Source organism: Jaculus jaculus, chromosome 10 (genome assembly GCF_020740685.1).
Source record: "Jaculus jaculus isolate mJacJac1 chromosome 10, mJacJac1.mat.Y.cur, whole genome shotgun sequence".
In the NCBI taxonomy this organism is placed as follows: domain Eukaryota; kingdom Metazoa; phylum Chordata; class Mammalia; order Rodentia; family Dipodidae; genus Jaculus; species Jaculus jaculus.
The window spans coordinates 10,561,251-10,584,880 of record NC_059111.1 but is presented as its reverse complement, the minus strand read 5'-3'; the positions used below and the strand labels follow the sequence as shown (position 1 = coordinate 10,584,880).

The 23,630-nt window shown below is 51.7% G+C and overlaps 1 protein-coding gene across 4 annotated transcripts in view; it reads left to right on the top strand.

Annotated features, from left to right (window-relative positions):
• Window positions 1-3,349: 3,349 nt before the first annotated feature.
• Ca12 (carbonic anhydrase 12) overlaps window positions 3,350-23,630 on the top strand; it is a 61,444-nt gene continuing 41,163 nt past the window's right edge. For all 4 annotated transcript variants that reach the window (XM_045160163.1, XM_045160165.1, XM_045160162.1 and 1 more), the window contains exons 1-2: window positions 3,350-3,433; window positions 9,113-9,133. In XM_045160163.1, coding sequence (XP_045016098.1) covers window positions 3,355-3,433; window positions 9,113-9,133 — 100 coding nt within the window. In that variant the 5' untranslated portion in view covers window positions 3,350-3,354. The remainder of the gene's footprint in view (window positions 3,434-9,112; window positions 9,134-23,630) is intronic.

The window sequence follows — 23,630 nt, the reverse complement described above, 5'->3', positions numbered from 1 at the left end:
ATCTTTCTCTTTGTGTGCGTGCGTGCATGTGTATGTGTGTGTGTGTGTGTGTGTGTGTGTGTATGTGTGTGTGTGTAATATGGTGTGTGCACAGCTATACGTTCTTGCAGTTCCCTATGGACTCACCTGTGGGGGCCAGAGAGTAAGAGGTGCCTGGCTCTGACACTCTTCCACCTGGTCTTGTTTTTTATTTTTATTTTTTAAATATTTATTTATTTATTTATTTAACAGAGAAAGGGGGGAGAGAGACAGAAGGACAGAGGGAGAGAGGAAGAAGAGAGAATGGGCGCGCCAGGGCCTTCAGCCACTGCAAACGAACTCCAGATGCATGTGTCCCCTTGTGCGTCTGGCTAACATGGGTCCCAGGGAATCAAACCTGGGTCCTTTGGCTTTGCAGGCAAATGCCTTAACCGCTAAGTCATCTCTCCAGCCTTTCTTTTTCTTTTTTATTAAGTAGAATCTTTGTACGGACACATCATGTGTTGGAGCCACCATTGCCCTCCTCACTGGGGTTGCTGGCGTTCGTGGAGTCGTGGGCTATGACTTGTGAGAGCAGGGTCTTGTTTTTGAGCTTGAAACTCTTGTTATTGTTCCTGGAGCTTAAGGAACTCCAAAGATTCTTGGATCTGTGCTCCCCTGTGGGGCTGGGGTTACAGATGTGCATGGCCATAGCCAGCTGCTTAAATGGGATCTTGAGGTTTGAACTTGGACCATCTCAGGCCCCCTAAGGCCCTCATGCTTGCTCAGGAAGAGCAATTAACCACTGAGCCATTTCTCCAGCACAGATTAAATTACTTTTGAAGCTTGATCATTATCCATTTCTGTTTGCTTTTAAATTCTTAAGATGATGGTGATGATGATTATTTTACTCACATTCACTCAAATTCCCCACTCTGCCTCCCTCTCTCTCTCTTGTGTTTTGGAGACAGAATCTCACAATGTAGCCCAGGCTGACCCCAAACTGAAGATCCTCCTTGCCTTGGCTTCTCAATTTTGGGGATACGGGCATTAGCTAGCACACCCAGCTTCGGTTTATAGTCTCGATTTTCTCTTAATTGTTATCCTTTCTTTACTAATTAACCAACTTTCTGATATAAGCATACAATAAACATCCCAACCCTTTTTGTCTTTATGGAATCCAGTTCACAGCCTGTGGCCGAACCACCGCAAATGCAACACCCTATCTCCTCCGAAGCCCAGCTCGCAGCCTGGCCTCACTAGTCTATAAATCCGCCCTTTTCACCGCTCCAGCTCTCGGGATTACTCAGAGACGCATGCTTGAGGAGAAACTGAGCTGAACTGAACATTTAGACAGACGTGTTAGAAAACACGGGGCAAGGGAGGGGCGGCAGGTGTGTGGGCGTGGCCCAGTTTGTCTTGAACTAGTCAGGCGGCTTCCCTCCGCAGCTCAGTATCTGCATCTCTGGGCCCACGGTGGGTCCCCCAGTCCATGTCATCTTCGACAGACAGTGCCTTGGCCACTCCAGAGCTCGCACGAGGTACACTGTCGTCAGGCAGAAAAGGTCACCCTTAAACCTACTAGGGTCTGGAAGTGCTCATGGCAAGATTGTCATTGTAACAACTTCCTTGAAGAGACTTCAAGCTCTTTATTCCCCACACAATAGCTGAGCTGTTAGAGACAGGACGGTAACAGCCCTTGAAGGGTGGGTGGCATCTGCTTCCTCGTGGCGCTCAGCTGCGGCAATACCTGGGTGAACAAATGTCTTCGGTTGGTCACTAAGGTCAGCCTGTCTGCTTAGGCTGAGAAGCTCAGAACAGACACAAGACTGGCGCTGGCTGCAGCGAGGTCCTGCCCCAGAGCTGCGGATGGGCAGAAGGGGATGGGGTCACAGGAGGGCATCTGGAGCAGTAGAGAGACCCTTCAAGGACCCAGGGAAACCAGAAGCACAAATGACCTCGGCGATGGGAATGGCGGGAAGATTTAACGAGTGTTCTGGGCAGGAGGTTAATAGCACCTTGACCTAACAGCTGGACACGAAGGGAGTCAGAACTGTACGCATGTGGTCCGAAATCGGAGTGGGCATACTGCAAACTGTGCAGAAAAGGCCAGGAGGGGCTGGGGAGATGGCTCAGTGGACACAGTATTGCCACACAAATGTAAGCACTCGAGTTCCTCGGCACCCACCTAAAGAGAGCCAGATGCTACGGAGCTAGCCTTTAAGCCAGAAGAGAGGCTCGCGGGCCCGGTAGCCCGGTGCACAGCGATTGGAAAGACCCTACTTCAAACAAGGCGGAAGGTGAGGGCACCAAAATTGTCTTCTGACCTCCACATGAGAGCCAGGCCATGTGTGCACCTTCCCTCCCAACACACAAGAAATCCGCGAGAGGCTAGAGGCCCTGCTGTGCCCATTCTCTTTCTCTCTCTCCCCCTCTCTCTGTCTCTAATAAATAAATAAATAATAATAAATCTTTATAAAAAAACAAACAAGAAATATGTCAGAAATGGGCAGAAGCCAGCCAGCATCAGGTGGTGACAACCTGCCCAGGAAGCAGAGCTTGGACACCGGTGTGGACAAGACGTGTTACCGGGTCCAGTGTCTGGCCATAGCAGATGCCCCGGAAATAACAGCGGTCCTTCTCTTCCAGTGCCCAGCTTCCGACTGAAGATGGGCTGGTAACTGCGTGAACACGCAAGCCAGCCTCACCTAACCCACTCTAACGGGGATGGGGTGTGTGTGCGGGGGGTGGGGGTGGGGATTCTAATTGCCGAGTAAAGCTGTTGTTTTGCTACGTTCCCTCACTCTCCTTTCCTACTGGCGATTCTTTGTGGCTACACCGAGAAGAGCCTCCCTTGTCCGGACGCACTGCAATTCGCAGAGATTCTGAATGAAGGCGGCCACTTAGCTGACCTGTGCCCGGTCCACGCAAGAGCAGGACTGCCCTCCCCCCCCCCCCCAAGAAGGCTTTGGCCCAGATACCATTGCATTTGGGAGCTTCTGGGTAGGGGGCAGTGACAGACCAAGGCCCGTGGTTGGGAAAACAGACACCGCTCCCTGCCTGCAGGCAGTTCCCAGGGGAGAACTGGCTCCCCAGGTAAGCGGCGACCCCGGGAGCGCAGTCCACAGAGGGCCACCGCTCACCTGGGACCTGGGGCACCAGCCCTCACGTAGGCTGGGCATTTTGCTCCCGCTCCCACCCCCTCCCGCGCGATGACATCACGTTTGGTGTTGAGTCGCTGCATAAAAGCAGCCTGGGGAGGGGAAGCCTGGAGCATAAACGGCGCACGCGGGTCTGCGGTCTGCTGCGCGCCCCGCCGGCTCCGAGCGCCCCGCGCCGCGCCCCGGAGAGCGGGTGCCAGCCCGAGTGCCGTGCCCGCGCCGCGCCGCGCCGAAGATGCCCCGCCGCGGCGGGCTCGCCGTCCTGCTGCTGGCCATCCTACGGGCGCAGCTCTCCAGCGCGGCCCCGCTGAACGGTAAAGTTTCTGCCGGCTTTCTCCACTGTCCTGAGCGCGCGCGCTCTCTCTGTCCTTCTCTCTCTTTCTCTCTCTCTCTCTCTCTCCCTCCCTCCCTCTCTCTCTGTCTCTCTCTCTCACACACACACCCCTCTGGGCAGGAAGAAGGGCGTCCTGCCCGGCTGCTCGGCGTCTGCTCTGGGAGCAGGGCGCACATTTTCTGCCAAGGATGGTCACTTTTCCTTCGGGGGGTGCGCGCTCCGCTGAGCTGGGATGGAGCGCGCTGTCTTTTTAGAGGTGCTTGGTTGGCTCGTTGGCGCGGTACAGGCTGGCCCGGCGGCTCCGGGGCACCCTGGGCTCTGGAGATGCGGTTTGGGAACTCGCGAACAGGATTTCAAGCCTTAAACCTCCTAAGCCTCGTGCAGATGGCTGAGAAGTGGCTGGCTTTCTGAGTTGGGGTGACCACCAGGGAAGGGGCCCACTGCTGAGCCTCAGATTTACCTCCGTGTCAAAGGGATAATGATGTAGCCCCCCCTTCTTAACCAGTGTTTTTGCCCTGGAGGACTCTAGTGACCACCACCTACGTGCATGTGCACGTGTACACACACACACACACACACACACACACACACACACACACGTTATTTCTGAATGTTACCAGGGGCTGAACCCCAAAGGGCTTGGCGAGCCGAGGGCGCTGGGTAGGATGGCAGGTCAAAGTGGGCAGGGTTCCTGAACTGTGTGGGTTCATGTCCCCGCGGGGTTATCTCCTTCGGAGTTGGAAAAGGATGGAAGCTTTCGCCTGCCTCTCCAGCTGCTTTTCGGTGGGCGAGTTACCATGACAGCCACTCTTGCCCTCGACAGAGTTGGCCCCAAGTTGTGGGGACACTTGCGTCTGCTACAGTTCCTGGGCTGAGGCATTTATAGAAGGACCAAGAGTAAACATAATGCCTGAAAATTGATTTTTCCCCCCTTTCCTGGCTAGGCAGGCATGTGTGAGGGGGGATAGGGTTTGATGTCACCTCTTCCTCTCAGCATCAAAGCTTTGTTCTCCTTCCACCTTGGAGGTCACTGAGCTGGTGGGGAAGGTCAAAGGAAGCCGGGCAGGGGCAGCTCACTGCTGGTTGGCACGATCTGCTTACTATCACCCCTTCCCCCGCCCTTGTGGTCAGGGAGAAACAGAAGGTGGGAGAACGTCAACAAAAGTGGACATGATTTTAAAACTGTTAACTTTGGCGTGCATCCCCCTCTTTGAGAAGCTGCAAAGAGGTCAAAGTAGCTAGAAGTTTTTCTGGTGGTGAGCTGCTCAAGAAGAGGACCATTTATGGTGTCTCTTTCCTTAAAAGCACGAGCCCCCCTCCCTTTGGCAGCTGGTGCCCACTCTTCTCTGAGCTCTCCCCCTCCAAGCTGATATGGGAGAAGCTGGCAGTAAAAACCCTACCTTCACGTCACACCAAGAAGCTGGTCTATCCACACCTGAATTCTGATTTTCTTCTGTTATTTCTTGGGCAAGTTTCCTGCCTTCTTGACCCCCCCCCCCAGCAGGAGGATGGGGAGGGTCAAACAAAAAAATCACTGAGGTGTACAGGACGTTAATATTAACCCTAGGCCAGGGCTGGAGGACTAGCTGAGTAAGAGGGTCAAAGCATGGTCTGACCTCTGCCTGGGGCATTGAAACATCTAGCAGTTGGCACCAGTGAATGTCCAAGAAAAGCCCCAGGGTGGAGCCAGGGTCTTCTGGAGAGAACCTTGTGGCTGACGGGCATTTCGTGGGCTCTGGTCGTAGAGCCCGCTCTGCCTGGACTGAGCTCAGTGGAGAGCAGGGCGGCCTCAGGTTGCCTGGGTGCAGGTGTGGGTTACTCATGGAAGGTTCTAGCAACCAGGGCAGGAAGCAGGCAGAGCCCTGAGTATTGGTAAATTCCACTTCCTCAGGGCAACTCCGTGCCCTATGTCAGCTGGGTCTGCAGGTTTCAGCAGGCATTGCTGAGCTGTCCAGGTCTTCAGGAGAAGACAATTTTGGGAAGGGCACTGCTCTCCTCTGGCAAGAACCTGCTCCTTCAGGAAGCTACTGGATACTGGGTTAGATCTCCCACGGGCTCGCTGTGATCCTGTTGACTCCTGCCCCTAAGGCTAGAGGTGGGGAACCGGTGAGGGCCGTTCTGGGAAAGAGCAAGTACACTTCTGTGCACACAAGCGGGCAGGTGTGTCTCTGAGAACATCTTCCTGTCGTCAGACCCGGGTGGGCCCTATTGTCCACAGAAAGAACTCTACAGGCTCACCATCCTCGCCTTCATTTCACTCTGTTGCTTCTCTCCAGCTCTAGATCCCCTCTTGCCCTGCCATTTATGACCAAAGCGCCACGTTCTGAGGACCAAGAAGGCTGGCCCAAAGCAGGGAAGGCAGGAAGTGCTGCTGCGTTTCAGCACTAAGTGTCGGTCCTGTGTCACCGCTTGAGGGTTTATAGTCCCAGATGACCCTTCTGCGCTGCGTGCCACCGAGCTACCCAGAGCTCAGTGCTGCAGTCCTGGGGGAGGGTAGCAGAGGTGTGTGTGCATGTTCAGGCTAGGATTTGGTTTGGGACAGGTGGGATGCAACTTCCTGGCCAAAGCAGCCCTGCCCAGGGGCTTTCTGGATCTCCTCCAGTGGGAAAGGGAGGGAGACTTCTTACTAGTGGAATTTTACTCCTTATGCCTCCCAGTGCTCTGCCTGGCAAAAAGAGTAATCACCCTGCTTCCTGGGCCTCTGAAATCCATGACCATTTCAGTGGCAAGCCCCTCAAAGCAGTGAAGGGAAATGTCTAGAAAAGAAGTTGGTGCCAAGGCAACATTTAAAAATTCTTTTGGGGCTAGAGAAGTGACTTAGCAGTTAAAGCATTTGCCTGAGAAGCCTAAGGACCCAGGTTCAATTCCCCAGTACCCACATAAACCAGATGCACAAGGGGGCGCATGCATTTGGAGTTCATTTGCAATGGCTAGAGGCACTGGCATGCACGCCCGTTCTCTTTCTTTATCTGCCTCTCTCTCTCTCAAATAAATAAATAAATAAACTATTTAAGAATTCTATTCACCATTGCTTCAGTAAAAGAGCTAGTAGCAAATGTAAGGGTCACATACAAGCTTGGTAATTCATCCAGTTATTGGCTCAGGGAGATCCTATGGGGTCCATAGACCTCTGAGATCAGTGGTGCATGAAATTTTGTGTCTGAGTTTATGTGCTTTTGTGGGGGGAAGGTTCATGGCACTGTCAACTATGAGCAGTTTAGACTCCTTTGCTCACTGCTCTAAAGATAGAGAAGGAAGCTGGGCGTGGTGGCGCACGCCTTTAATCCCAGCACTTGGGAGGCAGAGGTAGGAGGATTGCCGTGAGTTCAAGGCCACCCTGAGACTACAGAGTGAATTCCAGGTCAGCCTGAGCTAGAGTGAGACCCCATCTAGAAAAAAAAAAAAGATTGAGAAGGAGGCTTTAAGACCCTAAAGATTATGACGAATGTGCTAAGCCTCCTAGCAAACTCAAGATCTAGGGTAGGCCAATTTCCCTTATTTTTGAAAAGAGGTGACGGGCTGCGGATTTATGCAAGAGAACCGCATCCTTGTCTTCCAAGGCGAGATGCCTAACCCTACAAAACCCAATAGGAACAACACAAGCATGTTTTCTAGAGGTAATGGGCAAAATCTGAGAGAATCATTTAAAATGAATTCAAAGTTGTTGTTCTAGGGGCAAGTGAACAGAAAGAGGCTCTTGGGGGCTGATATCTGTTTAAAAGTCTTGTAGAACCATCTGAGTCTGAACTATGTGTGGGTGATATTTGGTAAAAATTATCAGTTAGAGCTGGGGAGATGGCTTTGTGGTTAAAAGTGCTTGTGTCAAAAGCCTTATGGCCAGATTCAAATCCCCAGAACCCATGTAAAGCCAGATGAGTGGCCCACACGTCTATCGCCATGCGCCTATGATAGTAGAGGGCAGAGTCAGGAGAATCCCTCAGCCCACAGGCTAGTGGGACCAGCATTCAGGGTGGTGAACAAAAGGGACCCTGTTTTATAGAAGGTGGAAGATGAGGAGTGACACCCCAAGGTTGTTCTCTAACACCCACATGCGTCCTATAGCACATGTGCCCCCATAGATGCACACATAATACACATACATGCATGCATCCAAAATTACCAATTAAATTTGAAAATTAAAACCACAACTAATTAAACCACATAGTTAAACAAGACAATAATAGCTATAATGGAAAAAGGTATGAAAACAACTTTAACAAGAAATAAAAAGCAGCAGTCCTTTTTTTTTTTTCTTTCTTTTTCTTTAAAGTCCTCTTTGAAAAACCACCATTGGCTTGGGTAAGAAATGCCTGCTCATGATAAGTGGCCAGATTACTTGCCAACTATGTTATTATTACAAATGAATTTGGAGAGGAAAGGGGGGTGCCAGGTCCTCACTCTTCCAACCGTGCCTCCAATTAACAGCCAAGGCAAGATATCAGGAGAAGCTTGGCGTGGTGGCGCACGCCTTTAATCCCAGCACTAGGGAGGCAGAGGTAGGAGGATCGCTGTGAGTTTGAGGCCAGCCTGAGACTACAGAGTGAATTCCAGGTCAGCCTGGGCTAGAGTGAGACCCTCCCTTGGGGGGGGGGGGAAGATATCAGGAGAGAGGGGCTTAAGAGTTGTACCTGCCCCCTCCCCCGTCTGTGTCCGTATCTCAGCTCAGGTGTTTGTCTCCAGGAGGTGAAGGAGAAAGTGGGCAGATAGGATGACAACACCTGTTTAAAAATACCTTTTTGATGTAAGATTGAAGGACCTGTATAGTGCAAGGAGTGTGGAGTGGGAGGCGGGAAGGTGACTAGCATTTTATTCCTGATAGAACGGCTCCTCCACGCTCCTGCCACCTTTGGGATTGTAACTCCGGTGAGGGCGGCAGCTCTCTTGGAGGAGAACCGTATGCACTTTGCTATTCTCTGGGGTACTGATGTGAAGGGTTCTCCAGGATATGTCGTTGAGTGGGAAAAAGCAAGGTGGTGATCAAGGTTTCCAGAATGCCAGCATTTGTGAGGGAAAGGGGAAGGGAAGCCCTACTGAGGCAGGGCCCACAGGCGACTGATGAACACGGTGTCTGTTAGAAACAGGGAGCAAGGGCTGGAGAGACGGCTTAGCGGTTAAGGCGTTTGCCTGCAAAGCCAAAAGACCCAGGTTTAATTCCCCTGAGATCCACTTAAGCCAGATGCCCAAGGGGGCGCATGCGTCTGGAGTTTGTTTGCAGTGGCTGAAGGCCCTGGTGTGCCTATTCTCTCTTCCTCTCTCACTCTCTCAAATAAATAAATAAATAAATAATTTAAAAACAAAGAAATGGGGAGAGAGACGGGGAGGAAGATCTAACACTAAATAGACTGCTCTGGGGTTCCCAGCTGCGTGGAATTATCTGTCCAGACGGTAAGGTTAGCCTTCTCTAAGATGTATGGGGTGCATCTGCTCCAGAAATCCTGTCCTGAGTCCATGAACCGCCCCCCCCCCCATGGACTTCCCATCCTGAGCCTGCGTATGGAGCACAACTGCCTTAAGGAGCCATGGTCTGGCTCAGAAGTTTTAATTTCTGGGAATTCACTTTCTGATCAGTCTTATTCATTTCAAAATCAAGTTTGTAGTGTTTTCCTGGTTCCAGTTCATTTTCACTTACTAGTTTCTTTTTTGTTGTTGTTCCTTGCAGGATCCAAGTGGACCTATGTTGGTAAGTAGAGATTTTCAATAAATATGTATATACATATACTTATATATATGTTAGGAGATGATAGTAACTCATGGGAAATGGAGAAACTTCATGCTCTGTGGAGGTTATTTTGGGGGTTCATAATAGTTGTGTTGGTATGGGTGAAAAAGGGGGCAGTGCCATCTCTAAAGAATGGTTCTACATGAGGATTGAATTCTGAGTTTCCCCTAAGCAGAAAGCTTGCTCTGTCTACCTGAACTGTGAGCCAGGGTGTCATGGCTTCCAGATTCCGGGGTTTCTTCCAAACCTCCAGGTATCTCCAGGTCTCAGGGGCCCTAGATATCTGACAGCTAACAAAGAATAAAGGGCTCCTTTCTCAAAGCTTGGCTTGGGCCCTAGAACTCAAGCTGTCAGTCCATCTGGAGTGAGCTTCTTGTACCAGTGCTGAAGAGATGGCTGCCGAGGAGGAGGAGATGGTCAGCCCTCAGCGAGAGAGGGAGAGGGGCGTCAAGGATGCCCTGGGGCTCCTGTGCGCCTGGGGCCACAGCGTTGTCAGCCACTCTGCCCGATGCGCAGGGAAACTTGCAATTGGCCCAAGGGCACTGTCGCAGTGAGCCGCCCAGCGTTTTGCCACTGGCGGGAGTGGGGACGGGCAGCCAGGCACCTGGTCCTCTGCCAGGTGCAGGAGGGTGAATGATGTTTTGACAGGGGCATGATCGCAGAAGATGCCCAAGGCAGACTGGCTGGGTAAGCAGCCCGAGTGGCATTTGAAGAAAGCAGAGGGGTGCCGGCGAACTGACGTGTCAGGAGATGCGGTGGCTGCGGGGTGGTGACAGGCAGAAGCACAGTTTAGGGAAAGCTCTGACCTCGACTCGACTCGCCACGGCTGGCCTCGAAGTGTTTGTTAGCCCGGGAGTCATAGGAAAGTCATCAAGCCAAGGGCTTGCTACCTCCAGGCCAAGCCTCCCTCCCCGCGCTGCATTAGTCCTGAGGTCCCTTGTACTTACTATGTACAAGGAACGTTACTGAGCGGGTGGGTAATTAGAAGGGCAGGCTCTGGTCTGCAGTTCATAATTCGAAGCAGAACCGACTAGATAGTAACAACAGGTAGTGAAAACATGCTCTGGTGTTATGCCTTTGAGATGACAGTGCCAGGGACGGAAGAGTAAGGAAGACTTCCTGGAGGAAGCAGGTTTTCCCCTGGACCTTGGAAGATGGGGAGGGTTCACGGAGGGGCGAGGAGGTGCGGTGCTGATAAGCGACAGCGAGAGACAAGGCCGGTTAAGGAGGAGCTTGGAGTTAGCATCAGCAAAGGGTTTGTGGGACAGTAATGGGCTCTGAGGTCAGAAGATAAAGTGGGTCAAATGGAGGAGGCTGGGGGGGGGGGGGCGGGGCAAGCATTTCCCACCTTGTCTGGCACACCCTGAACAGGGCAGGTGCAAATCTGTGTTTGCGGGTAATAACTTGGTGGCAGGGGGCACATGGGGCAGGTGGGAGGGACAGGGCGTGCGTGCATGTGTGTAGTGGGGTGCACAGGCAAGGGGGGAGGACTTGGACTCTGGGTCTTCTCAGGAAGTCCTTTTAGCCCTCTGGGCCTCACTTTCCCCACTGAAACCCAAAGGGAGGGGCTGTGTTCCTCAAACTACAGCTGGGGTCGATTCATCTCAATCATCTGGGATGTGTTCTGAAAATTCAGGTTTCTGGGTTTCAGCCTGGGCCTGGGGAAGGGGCCTAAAAGTCCTTTATTTTAACTCATTCCCTAAGTGATTTTTTTTTTTGGGGGGGGGGTCCGTGTTGGTGATCTTATCCTGGGCTTTGCAGCATGCTGCCCAGGGTCTTTCCAGCTAACTTGCCCTGGCTGTGTTGGCGTCTCACAAGCAGTGGCAACACAAATCAAGTCTCTGCAGGGCTCCCTCCTTTCTGTTTACAGCCCCCAGGCAGAATAAGGAGGTTCTAGGGAGTGGAGTGGTTGCTTCGGGGGTGAGTGGGAGGCTCACCATGGGCTGCTGACAGCTGTCTCCCAGGAAGGGCTCCTTTGTGCAGTCTGTGTGACTTGGTCCAGGCCCTTTCTTCTTCTTCTTCTTTCTTTTCAATTTCTTTTAATTAACAACTTCCATGATTATAAAAAAATCCCATGATAATACCCTCCTCCCCCCCCACTTTCCCTTTTGAAACTCCATTCTCCATCATATCCCCTCCCCATCTCAGTCAGTCTCTCTTTTATTTTGATGTCATCATCTTTTCCTCCTATTATGATGGTCTTGTGTAGGTAGTGTCAGGCACTGAGAGGTCATAGATATCCAGGCCATTTTGTGTCTGGAGGAGCACGTTATAAGGAGTCCTACCCTTCTTTTGGCTCTTACTTTTTTTCCCTTCAACTCTTCCGCTATGGACCCTGAGCCTTGGGAGGTGTGATAGAAATATTGCAGTGCTGAGCACTCCTTTGTCACTTCTTCCCAGCACCATGATGCCTTCTGAGTCATCCCAAGGTCAGTGCCATCTGAAAAGAGAAGGTTCTCTACCAAAAGTGAGAGTAGCATTAATATATGGGCATGAACATTAAGAGAAGTGCTTACCGGGCAGTTTGATAAGCATAGTATATATATTCAGCCAGACAGCAGCAGATGTTACCCACCTAAGGCTCATGACTACCCCTGTTTTAAGTTTTCAGTATTAGGGATGTGTTCCCTCCCATATGGAGTGGGCCTCCAGTCCAGTTAGAGGGTGGTCGGTGCCAACTCTCCAGCTCAAACCTGGTTTTCATTAGTGGTGTGCAGTCAGCCCTCAGGGGGCATGAGTACAGGAGGATGGATGGAGAACAGCTCAGGAAGCAACAGGTCCAGGCTGGTAGCTGGCACCTGTGCCCAGAATCGCACAGGTAAACATCAGGCCCAGCATAGGTGCTGGGGGAAGCGGTTTGACGGCAGTATGGACTCCAGCAATGGGCCAGATCCAGCGGAAGGCACGTGCTGGTTTTCGCAGGGTGCAGGACCCCCGCTTCCCCGCACATAGACACTGCTGAGTCGCCCTGCTCCAGGCTTCCCGGTGTTGTGTGGGACTCTGCAAGTATATGGAAAGGGCATTCTACCCCTTCCCCTGGCATTGAGTCACCAGGCTGACCTAATGGTGGGCCTCCAGGAAGACAGGGGAATGCCTTCCAGCCCGGCCACTGCCCTCATCCTGGGTTGCTGAACCAACAGAGGGATGTTGTTGGCGTTAGAATTCCCGAGGCTTAACTGTGAGAGGAGGAAGGTGATGAAACCCGCCCTGGCTGCCCCCAGCCCCGTGAGCCAGGGCCTCATCAATCCCGTGCCTCACCCGCCCCCCACTGCGGGGTGACTGACTGTAAGTCAGGTTGTCATGTGAACAGAGGACAAACTCCAGCTGCCAAAGCGAATCTGTTGCTGAAAGGCGGGAGAGCGGTGGGGTGGGGCGACGGGAAGGCAGCGCGGAGGTGGGTGGCTCTGCAGCCCCTTGACGTCTGAGCTGTGCTCAGTTCGTGACGCCCACCCCGCCGCTGGGTTGATGTACGCACTCATTGGCATGTATATCAGTATTTCAGGGGGGTGCAGAGTTCCAGCCATCGGGAGACTCATCCTTACCCTGACACGTGACTTTTATCTTAATTTTGTTTTGGTTTATTTTTATTTATTTATTTGACAGCGACAGACAGAGAAAGACAGATAGAGGGAGAGGGAGAGAATGGGCACGCCAGGGCTTCCAGCCACTGCAAATGAACTCCAGACACGTGCGCCCCCTTGTGCATCTGGCTAACATGGGACCTGGGGAACCGAGCCTCGAACCGGGGTCCTTAGGCTTCACAGGCAAGCGCTTAACCGCTAAGCCAGCCCGATACATAACTTTTTTAGCCTCCCTCCCCCACAGAAAACGATAACAATAAAATCCCTGTGTGTTTAAAATCAAGGCACAAACAAAAGCGATTGTACTGGGGAGCTGGGGAGATCGGCTCAGTGGGTCAAGTGCTTGCTGTGTGGAATGAGGCCCCGAGTTTAATCCCCAGTGCCCACATTTAAAGAGCCAGGGGCAGTGGTGCGCATTTTTAATCCCAGTGCTAGGGAGGCACCGAAGATGGGTCTCTGGGGTTCGCTGGCCAGCCAGTCTAACCTAATTGGTGAGCTCCAGGCCAATAAGAGACCCTGTGTCGACGGAGGGGACAGCATTCCCAAGCATAGCACCCAAGCTTGTCCCGTGGCCTCCACAGATAGGCATCCATACACATGTATGTGCAGCTGCACAGACATGGACCCACGTGTGTGTGCATACAAGAATGACTGTATTAGAACTAACAACCCCGGGCCCCATCACAGGGCGCCCCTTCCCTGGTGATATCAGATGTCAGTGTGCTCCCTTTAAGACGCAAGCTAGCTCAGAAAGGCGCTGCTTACTGGAGACCTGGACAAGTATGACAAACCTTAAAGGTGACAGGTGGCAAGGGAACATGGGTGTCAAGGCCTCCCCTGTAGGATCTCACCTGTCCCCCAAAGATGCTACCGCACAGAGCATCTGTAAGGCCAGCCCCTTTCTTGATTCCGGTGCAGGGAATTAGGGAGAGATGGGGGCTTGGCCTGGTTGGGGTGGTGGCAAGCCGTTGTGGCTTCTCAGTAGCTTACGTGGCCCTTAGTCGGGGCAGGACTCGGTGTGATCCAGGCATTGCCGTGGCTCTCCACGTGCTGCTATCTTTCCTCCTCACCTGTTCCTCTCCCACACAACGGAATTGTCATCCTAAAGAATCTCCTTTGGGAGCCGGGCGTAGTGGCGCACGCCTTTAGTCCCAGCACTCGGGAGGCAGAGGTAGGAGGACTGGCCGTGAGTTTGAGGCCACCCTGAGACTACAGAGTGAATTCCAGGTCGGCCTGGGCTAGAGTGAGACCCTACCTCAAAAAACTGAAGAAGAAGAAGAAGAAAAAAGAATTTCCTTTGGAAATCCACATGGGATCTTCCATAGGGGCAAATATCATGTGCACGTCCCTCAGGTCCCGTGGACCCTGCCTCTGCCCGCCCTCTGTCTTGCCTCTGCTGGAACCGAAAGCTGCTGCCACCACACTGGCCCCAGGGCACTGCACCTCACTGCAAGCCCGTCCCGGACATTGAGCACTGGACACGGAACACTCGGAAGGAGGCTGGGGACCGGGCATGGTGGCGCACGCCTTTAATCCCTGCACTTGGGAGGCCGAGGCAGGAGAATAACCATGAGTTTGAGGCCACTCTGAGACTATATAGTGAATTCCAGGTCAGCCTGGGCTAGGGCAAGACCCTACCTTGAAACAGAGGAGGAGGAGGAGGAGCAGGCTAGGAGGCAGGCTCTGTTCCAGCTTCTTAGTGGGAATACAGACCCCTTGGAACCCCAGCCCTGGGTTGCGATATGAAGAACAGGTCTTGGTTACAGCCAAGGGAAGCACTGAAAATGGCAGCTGGGGGCATGCGCCGTTACAGGACAGATTTAACGAAGGACAAGTCGTATCTTTCTTCGACATGGAGATGCTTAACTCAATCCCAGTCCCGTCTCCCTAACCCCACCTGTCATCCTGAGCATGAACAAGGACCCGGAGCGTTCTATGGAAAAGGCCACGTGCGCGTCTCCTATTGGGGAACTGAACCAAATCCTTAGCGTGTGCCCGGGGATTTCCCTTAAGGCTAGCCATCTGGCCCTCTCTAAACTCCCTTTATTAAGTCTGGCCTACAGTTCTAGTTACTTCTAATTGGAGCTGTGACCACCTGGGGTCTTTGGATGTGGTGTGGTCCACCCACTTGTACTTTTCCTCATTTTTCCTGAGTTGCAGAACTGGCAATTGCATGTGTCTTGGAGGATAGTCGTAGCTCCCCAAACATCCTCATCTCAGCAATCCCAGCTGGCCCTGCCAGCTAAGTAAAACAGGCATGAACAGCAATATTCATTCCTAAAGATAGGTGTAAAGACACGGGGCTGGGTGGTGTTACAGAGACCCTGGAAGCAGAATTAGGATGTATGAAGATTTCACAAGTAGGCAGACCTCCATGGGAAAATATGGTCGCTTTCTGGCTGGAAGGTGTTAGGGAAGTAGCCTGGCTTCTCTGTCCTTCAGCTCCTTAGCCACTGCTGTGGGAGTGATAGCATGGTGAACTTTCTGCCTGGCTCCAGGCCCACCCGCTAATCAGGATCTCTGTGGGTGGGCCCAGCTATCTTTTCTGCAAGCCCTTCAAGTTGGAGAGCCCGCTGGCTAAGGTGAGGCTCAAACTGGATGGTACAGGGAGAGAAGGGCATAGGCGCAGAGCTGAGGGTTATCTCCTTGCCTTCCTGCACACAGCTATGGCACAGACTAGAGAAGCTAATGCCTTGTAAACCTCAGAGCTCCAAACTCCAACAAGGAGCGACTTGGCTTCCCACCCCACCCCCACCCCCAGCTCTGAAGGGTGATTCTCATAGCCTGGAGGTATTCCTTTTCTATTTTGAGTAGACAAAGGGTATTTCCTTTGGAGAAAGATTTCATCAACGCACACAAGTGTTCTGAGCTCTTGTCTCAGGAGCTGCCAGGGCAGAATGCCCTTCAGACCAGAGTGAAGTTAGGTCTAATTTCCCTGTGCTTTCTTGGCACCAGGCATCTGGACCCACCCCTGTGGCACTGCAACCACATGTCAGCCTCCCAGGTGGCGGGCACATCCTGGGGGCTGAGTCTTGGGTTAGGGTTTAGGAAAGGAGGCCTGAACCAAGGAATAAATTTAAAGCCATTGAGGCTCAGAGAATGGGCACCCCAGGGCCTCTAATCACTGCAAACAAACTCCAGATGCATGTGCCACCTTGTGTATCTGGCTTACATGGAACTTGGAGAGTTGAATCTGGGTCCTTAGGCTTTGCAGGCAAGCACCTTAACTGCTAAACTATCTCTCCAGCTCTGCAAGTGCTTCTGACAAGGTCATTTAGGGGCTATTCTTTTAGTTTACAAAAGTATTCCTCCAAGGAGCAAGCTTCCCATTTACTTGCCAAGCATTTGATTTATGCCAACCAGGAAGGAACAAATCCAAGCTGCCACCTCCTTGTGTCCATAAGGGTTGACTCAGAACTGGTATAACTCCAAAGAAATAGCTCGTTTAGCTTGCCTTACCCTTCTCAGTGCTTTTGTAATCCGAGCATGTGGCTGGATTAGTTGTAGGACCTCTGGGTGGAAGGGCGAAGGCCCATCCAGTCCTGGTAAGGACACCTGCAGATGCAAGAGGGACCTGCTGGCTTCCTTGCCAGGACCTGTGGCCCAGCAGAGGTCCCTTGGTCAGGATAAGGGTGATTTATTTGCTGTCATTTAGGTCTGGTGCTCTCTCAGGGTGGAGCCTCTTTGGGAACTGCGTGAGAAATGGAGAAAGAAGAAAAAGTGGTTCTCAAGGTTGCGGGACAAAGAGGTTTTGTAGCAGGCCTGAAGTCGTCAGTCATGTAAACCACTGCTTTCCTTTCTGGCTTTGGTTACCAGGAAGGCCAGAGGCGACCTGGAAGCTCCCACTCCAGTAAAGACCTTTTTTTTTTTTTGAGACTGGGTCTCATGCTGGCCTTGAATTTGCATAGTCAAGTATGACCTTGAAATTTTGACCTTTTATTTCTACCTCCCAAGTACTGGGATTACAGGCATGCACCACCACACACAGTATATTGGCGCTGCGGATCAAACCCAGAGCTTTGTGCGTTCTAGGCAAGCACTCTACCAAATGAGCTGTGTATCTAGCCAATGTATGTTTGCTTGTTTGTTTTCATTTTTTTTTTGTTCATTTTTATTTATTTATTTGAGAGTGACAGAGAGAGAAAGAGGCAGATAGAGAGAGAGAGAGAGAAAATGGGTGTGCCAGGGCTTCCAGCCACAAACTCCAGACGCGTGCGCTCTCTTGTGCATCTGACTAACGTGGGTCCTGGAGAATCAAGCCTCGAACCAGGGTCCTTAGGCTTCACAGGCAAGCACATAACTGCTAAGCCATCTCTCCAGCCCCATTTGTTGTAAAGAAATGAATCTGTTAATGAACAGTTAAGTTTTTTAAAGAGATGTAGAAACCAACTAAAGGTTTTGATTCACAGAACTGGTTCACATCATACCACAAACAGATATTGGAGGAGTACTAAATGCCAAACACTGGATCATCGGGGAGAGTGGACCCCACTGTGGGACTGATACTCTGGGGGAAACAGTGAGTGTGCAGAAGAGAAAGCCCTCACCTGGTGTTTGGGGGAAAGCACTGGGGAGGTAGTGATGGTCTGTCTGAGTCCTGAAGAATCAGAGAAAGGACATTTGGAACAAGGAGACAACGTACCCAATGATGGGCCCAGAGGCTGTTGTGTTTTGCTAATGGCCAAGGACCTTGATAAGAAGGGGAGGTGTGGGGTTGGACCAGAGCCTGAGAGATCCTGACCAGCTGGGGAGGCAGCAGGAAGCTCTGAAGCTTTCTAGGTAGAAGACACGTGTGCGGGGAAGGGAGCTTTGGCGAGGAGCATCTTGGTTGCCAGGTAGAGAACCGATTGAGTGCAAAGAGCTGTTAAAGGAGACCAGAGGTGGGCTGGAGAGGTGGCTTAGTGGTTAAGGCACTTGCCTGTGAAGCCTAAGGATCCCAGTTTGATTCCCCAGGACCCACGTAAGCCAGATGCACAAGGTGGCGCAGGCATCTGGAGTTTGTTTGTAGTGGCTAGAGGCCCTGGCACTCCCATTCTCTCTCTCTCTCTCAAATAAGTAAATAAAATTGGAAGAAAAAAAAAAAAAGAATAAAGGAGACCAGAGGTGATGTAAGGTAAGATGAATGGGATCTGAAGCAAAAAAAAAAAAAAAAAAGGATAACAGGACCAGGGATCAGCTGGTATAATTCTGCCCAGACACACAGACAGATAATGCAATTGGCTGGTGCAGCCTGCCCATGGGCGAGCACCACGCTTGGCAAGGCTTCAAAAAGTGTTCAAGTAAGTACCCAGCAGACTGCCACTATGAGCTAGGGGAGCCCTGGGATAGGGTAGGGGGATGCCAACATAGTCATCTAGCCTCTATCTCCTGATTCCCACCAGAAACAACTCCTCAGGCCTTTGGCAAACCTAACTTTAGCCAGGCATTGTTGCCCCACATGATGCATCATGCCATTGAGGAAATGTGGGGATTTCAAAAAGAGAAAGAATAAATAGTGCAGACTTGTCAGAGACAAATCCTGCCTATTTAACTTCCTTTTCTGTCCCTCCTCAGGGTAAAAGGCTTGGTGTGGTTAAAGGAAACACAAAAGACTTAATGCCTGTCGACATAAACAAACATTTGATACAGCCCATTGTGGCGCACTCATGGGAAATGCGGACCAGGGACAAGAGCGGTGGCTGGGGGAGAAATCGGCGGAGTAGCGTAGTCATCTGCGGTGGTGGGGTGGGGGGAGATGCAGACTCCTCGAGAACGGTCCCGAATCAGCACCCTTTCTGAGGCTTTGGGGTGGGGCTGGGCAGCTCCAGGAGCGGTAGGGACCGGACAGGAAGCAGGATGGAAGCTGAGGGGCTGGTCTGCACAAAGGAGTGGGGATGTAGGGCGCAGGCTCCATACCTTGTGGGGACCACAGGATGCTGGAAAACAGCTGGTGCAGAGACCAAGGGAAGAGAGATGACACTTGTCTATCCATGCTTACGTGTGACCTCTGCTCTCAGCTTCGCCTTCCCCTGTGCCCGCCCATATCACACCTTCGTCTCCTGCGCAGTCCCCTTGGAGAGAGCCTTTGGGCTTGTGTCCAAGTTGCATATATTTGCATTTCATGTCATTGTTTAAAACTTTATTTTCCACTTTTTTTGTTTCTGTTTCACTATATATATATATATATATATATATATATATATATATATATATATGGAGAGAGAGTATATATGGGTGTTCCTGGGACTCCTTGTGGCTGCAAATGAACTTCAGACACATGTACCACTTTGTGCATCTGGCTTTTTATGTAGGTACTGGGGAATCAAACCTGGGCCAGCAGGCTTTGCAAGTAAGAGCCTCTGACTGCTGAGCCATCTCCTCAGCTCTACATGTCATTTTTCATATCTTTGTGTATGTGTGGGGGGGGCACGTATATCCAAAACATGTGTGTTTAGGTCACAGGACAACGTCCATCTTGCTTCCTGCCACCTCTGCCTAGGCCAGGCTGGCTGGCCCCACAATCCCCCAGGGATTCTCCTGTGTCTCCCTCCTGTCACTCTTTAGGCTCGCTGGGATTACAGATGCTCATGCCTCTGCATCCAACTTAAGGTGGGTTCTGAGCGCGAATCACCACGCTTGCAGAGTTCACATGATGGCCTGGTGCTGTAGCTAGGGAAGGTCTCAAGCCATTCCTCTGAGCCTCTGGCTGGCCTTTTCCCTGAGAGTCTCTACTCTTAACTGACCTGTTGGTTTACCAGGGCCACCATCAGGGAGGAAGCGAGGAAAGCCCTCGCCACCCTGTGAGCAATGATGTTTGGAAGACTGGCACTCTGGAGAGTGAGAACCATGGTAACTGCGCTGGGAAGCATGGGGCTTCTTGGGATGCGGGCCAGGCGCTCGCTTCACGGACTCCCCCATCGTTGCTGAGAACGCCTCCCCTCCGCAGCAGCTGCGGGCGGGGCTGGCAGCGCGCAGGGCGGTGTCAGAGGGTCTCCGGGGGCACAAGGGTCACCAGGGACCGTGTGTGCAACCAAAGAGAGGTACCCAGAGAGGGTGCGTGCCTTTCCCTTGGAGGTCTGCACAAGGAGGCCCACAGCCCGGCTCAGGGGAGGTGCTCAGGACACATCTGTCCGTGAATGAGGAGCACTGACGTGTGGCTCTGGGTTTCAGAAAAGGCACCGGGGAGAAGGTGACACCTGATCTGGGGTGGCAGGGTTTCAGAGAAGCCAGACCGCCAGGAAATGCAATGTCACCATGCACTAGCTATGACAGGAGAAGTGCAGGCCACCCTAGGAGTGTTTTTGGTGAAGGAGAACTTTCCCTGGAAGGTTGGAAGCCAGTTCCTGGGAGGCCATGTCGGGAGGAAGACTCGGGATGGCTCAGCTCTGAAAGGCTGCGATCTGGTGGTGTAGTCCACCTTGTCCAGACACTTCTGTAATGACAGGCTCCTCACAGCTGCCCTGTGACACAGTTTGTTGCTTCCTCTATTCTGTAAGTGAAAGTCCTAGAATCAAAGAAATGTGCCCAAGGTTACCGAGCTCATGGGGAACAGAACTATGAGTAGCAGGTTAGTTAGGTGGTTTCAAAGCCCTTGGCTGCACCTCACACTCTGGAAGAGACAGAAGTAGCCAGGATGAAGGTTACTGGATGCAGCTACCATCCAAACGCTTGTTTTTGTTTATTGGGTTTATTTTATTTATTTTTTCTATAAGGGAGTAGCTCTAAGAACCCATCCACAGCGCTGTAGGCTAGCTGCCAGGAGGAACTTCCTCACTGTAAAAGCTGCTGAGCACTGGGTCAATGTTCAGGGGCCAGTCCACCTTCACCTTCGTGCAGACTCCACCCTGGGGAACCACAGAAGGTTCATGTCTTTTACTGGGTCCCCTCTTTGCCTTATTTCCAGACTGCCCAGGAACTATTTAAGGGAATGTACTATGAAGTCACACACCCTTCCACCCACGGCTGCTTCTCCCTCCAGTTCTGGCCCATTCCCCAGGCCTTGTTTCCCTTCCAGCTACTTCTCTCCACCTCCTGACCATGACCAGTCCAAGGTGTTGAGAGGCAGCCGTGGTGGAGAATGCAAGCACTCACTGCTCTCAGCTCAGCCTTTCTAGTCATGGCGGGGTAAGTGGGCATGCCATTCCATTTCTCTGTTGCCTCCTCATGGTACCTAGGTCAAAGGGTGGTTTATGTAAATTGAAATCACTCATCACTGTGGTCCCTGGGTCAAAGCCAGCCCTCCACTGTTTCTGTGGCTGCCGTTGCACAAGACAGCAGGTCCATTCGCTCGCTTGCATAGTCTTTGTGGCTGCTTCTGAAGCACAGAGGTGGGACTGTGCAGTGACCAAGACGGCACAACCCACAGAGCCAGAAACACTTACGATCTGGCCTTGTGCAGACAGAGTTAGCCAGCCTCGGATAAAGTTGCTCAGGGCATAGCAAGCACTCCTTGTAGAAAGCATCCCCAACTCACTAGGCCTTGGAGTTTAGCAAAATTTGACTGCTGGCTTGGGATGATGCAAGGCATTATCAGAGAATCCACAGGCCGTGGCTATAGCTTAGTTGGGAAAGGGCTTTCCAACCAAGTACAAACCCCTAGGTTTAATCACCAGCATTGTATAGACCAGGTGTGGTAGTGCACACCTGTAATCCCATCACTTAAGCACTGGAGGCTGGAAGATGAGAAGTTTAAGGTCGTTTTTGGCTACATAGCAAGTTCAAGGCCAGCCTGGGATACATGAGACCCTGTCTCAGTAACTCAATAAAAGGGAAATATCCAGAACAGGCACATCTTTTCAGAGCCTCCTGAGGGTGATGGTCCTGGCCTACCTCTTCAGATGTCAGAGGATGGTGCCGTATGGTTGTAGGCATTATCAGCCTTGTCCTCATGGATGGAAGTCCCCTGTGACTCTGTCCTCTCTCCCCCAAGGCCAGACTCCCATTAACTGTGCCCAAGAGGACTGACATGACAAGGTTTCAAGTACTTCCAAGATAAACCTCTCTGGTGGCAATGACCACTGTGATGGCCCAAAAGGCAACATAGTGCTGAGAAGAAGGGACAGAGGAGTGTCCAGCACTGAAACATCTCACACTCTCCAAGGCTCAGGGTCTATTGAGGAAGAGGTGGCAGAAAGAATGTAAGAGCCAAAGGAAGGGTACCACCCCTCCTTACATACAGCTGTATCCGGAAAGAATTTGGCCTCGATATCCAAGACCTCGCAGTGCCTAGCAATACCCACACAAGACCCTCATAATAGGAGAAAAAGATGATGATGTCAAATTAAAAGAGAGACTAATAGAGAGAGGGAGGGGATATGACGGAGAGCAGAGTTATGAAGGGCAAAGTGGGGGAGGGGAGGGAAATACCATGGTTTGTTGTCTGTAAGTATAGAAGTTGTCAATAATAAATAAATAAATAAATATATATGTATATGTATATGCATATGTATATGTATATGTGTATGTGTATGTGTATAAAGAAGCTAGGTGTGGTGGTGCACGCCTTTAATCTCAGCACTCAGGAGGCAGAGGTAGGAGGATTGCCATGAGTTCAAGGCCACCCTGAGACTACATAGTGAATTCCAGGTCAGCCTGGGCTAGAGCAAGACCCTACCTTGAAACCCCCCACCCAAAAAAAAGAAAGAAAGAAAGAAAAGAAAAGAAAAACATTTCTGGGCTGGAGAGATGGTTTAGCAGTTAAAGTGCTTGCCTGAGAAGCCTAAGGACCCATGTTTAGCTCTCCAGATCCCACGTAAGCCAGACACACAAAGGTGAGGCAAGCGCAAGGTCACACATGATCACTAGGTGGCGCAAGTGTCTGGAGTTCGATTGCACTGGCTGAGGCCCTGGTGCACCAGTTCTGTCTGTCTCTCTCTCTCCCTCTGTCTCTGTCTCTAAAATAAAGGAGAGCAAAAGCTCCTTTCTAAGAGATGTCTGGTCCCTCCTGCATGGCCCTGAAGGGGCAGTCACCATCTTCTAGTGCAGGCTTCTGAGTCTCCTCAGGGGGTTGGTTCTTCCTTGTGGGGCTGACCTGGACAGCGGAGGACGTTTCACAGCATTGCCTGGCCTCTCGCCCCCTGGATGCTGACAACATGCTCTCAACTTGGGAAAACCAAAACTGTCTGCAGACATTGCCAGATTGTACCCACCCAAACCCCAGGGGCAAAATCTCCCCAGCTGAAAACCAGTTGGCTTAGTCTAAAACAAAACCACAAGTGGGGGGAAAAAAAAACCCAATTCAATCAAGCACAGATTCAATTCGTATTTAGAAATCAGTGCTCTCTATAGAGTGCAGAGCTGCCACAGGTACATGTGACTGGCACTTGTTCATTCAACTGAACCCTGGGTGCCTCCACCTGACTTCCCAGCATCCAGATGCTACAGCTGCGGCTGAGTAACTGAGAAACCTCGTACCCCTTCCTTTGTCTCTTCTCTGTGCTGGGGACCGGGCCCAGGGCCTCGTGCCTAACTAGGCAAACCCTCCGCCGTTGAGCTACATTCCCAACTAAGAAGGATTTTGGAGTGCTCCCTCCCACAACCCAGGGAAGGCCGCCCCAGGATGAGAAGATGGTTGTGAGCCCCCCCACCCCAACCACACACACCCTATGCAGCTTCATCGCGTCCTTGTCCAACTCCAAGTCAGGTGACAGGAAGAGACTGCGGGCGGCTTTGAGATGCTCGGGTTAACTGTTCCATCTGTCCTCCACCCACTCACCCCCACTGTTACCAAGTCCCTTTGTGGGCTGGTCATGGCGAGGGCAGGGACAGGTATCAGAGCCAGAGCCCTGCCTTCAGTGGGCTGTCACTGAGGAGGAAGCAGACATGACGATGTGACACCGGGTGGTCCAGTGGCACACGCTGGTGCTGTGGAGTACAGAGGAGCAGATGCCCTTTGGGGG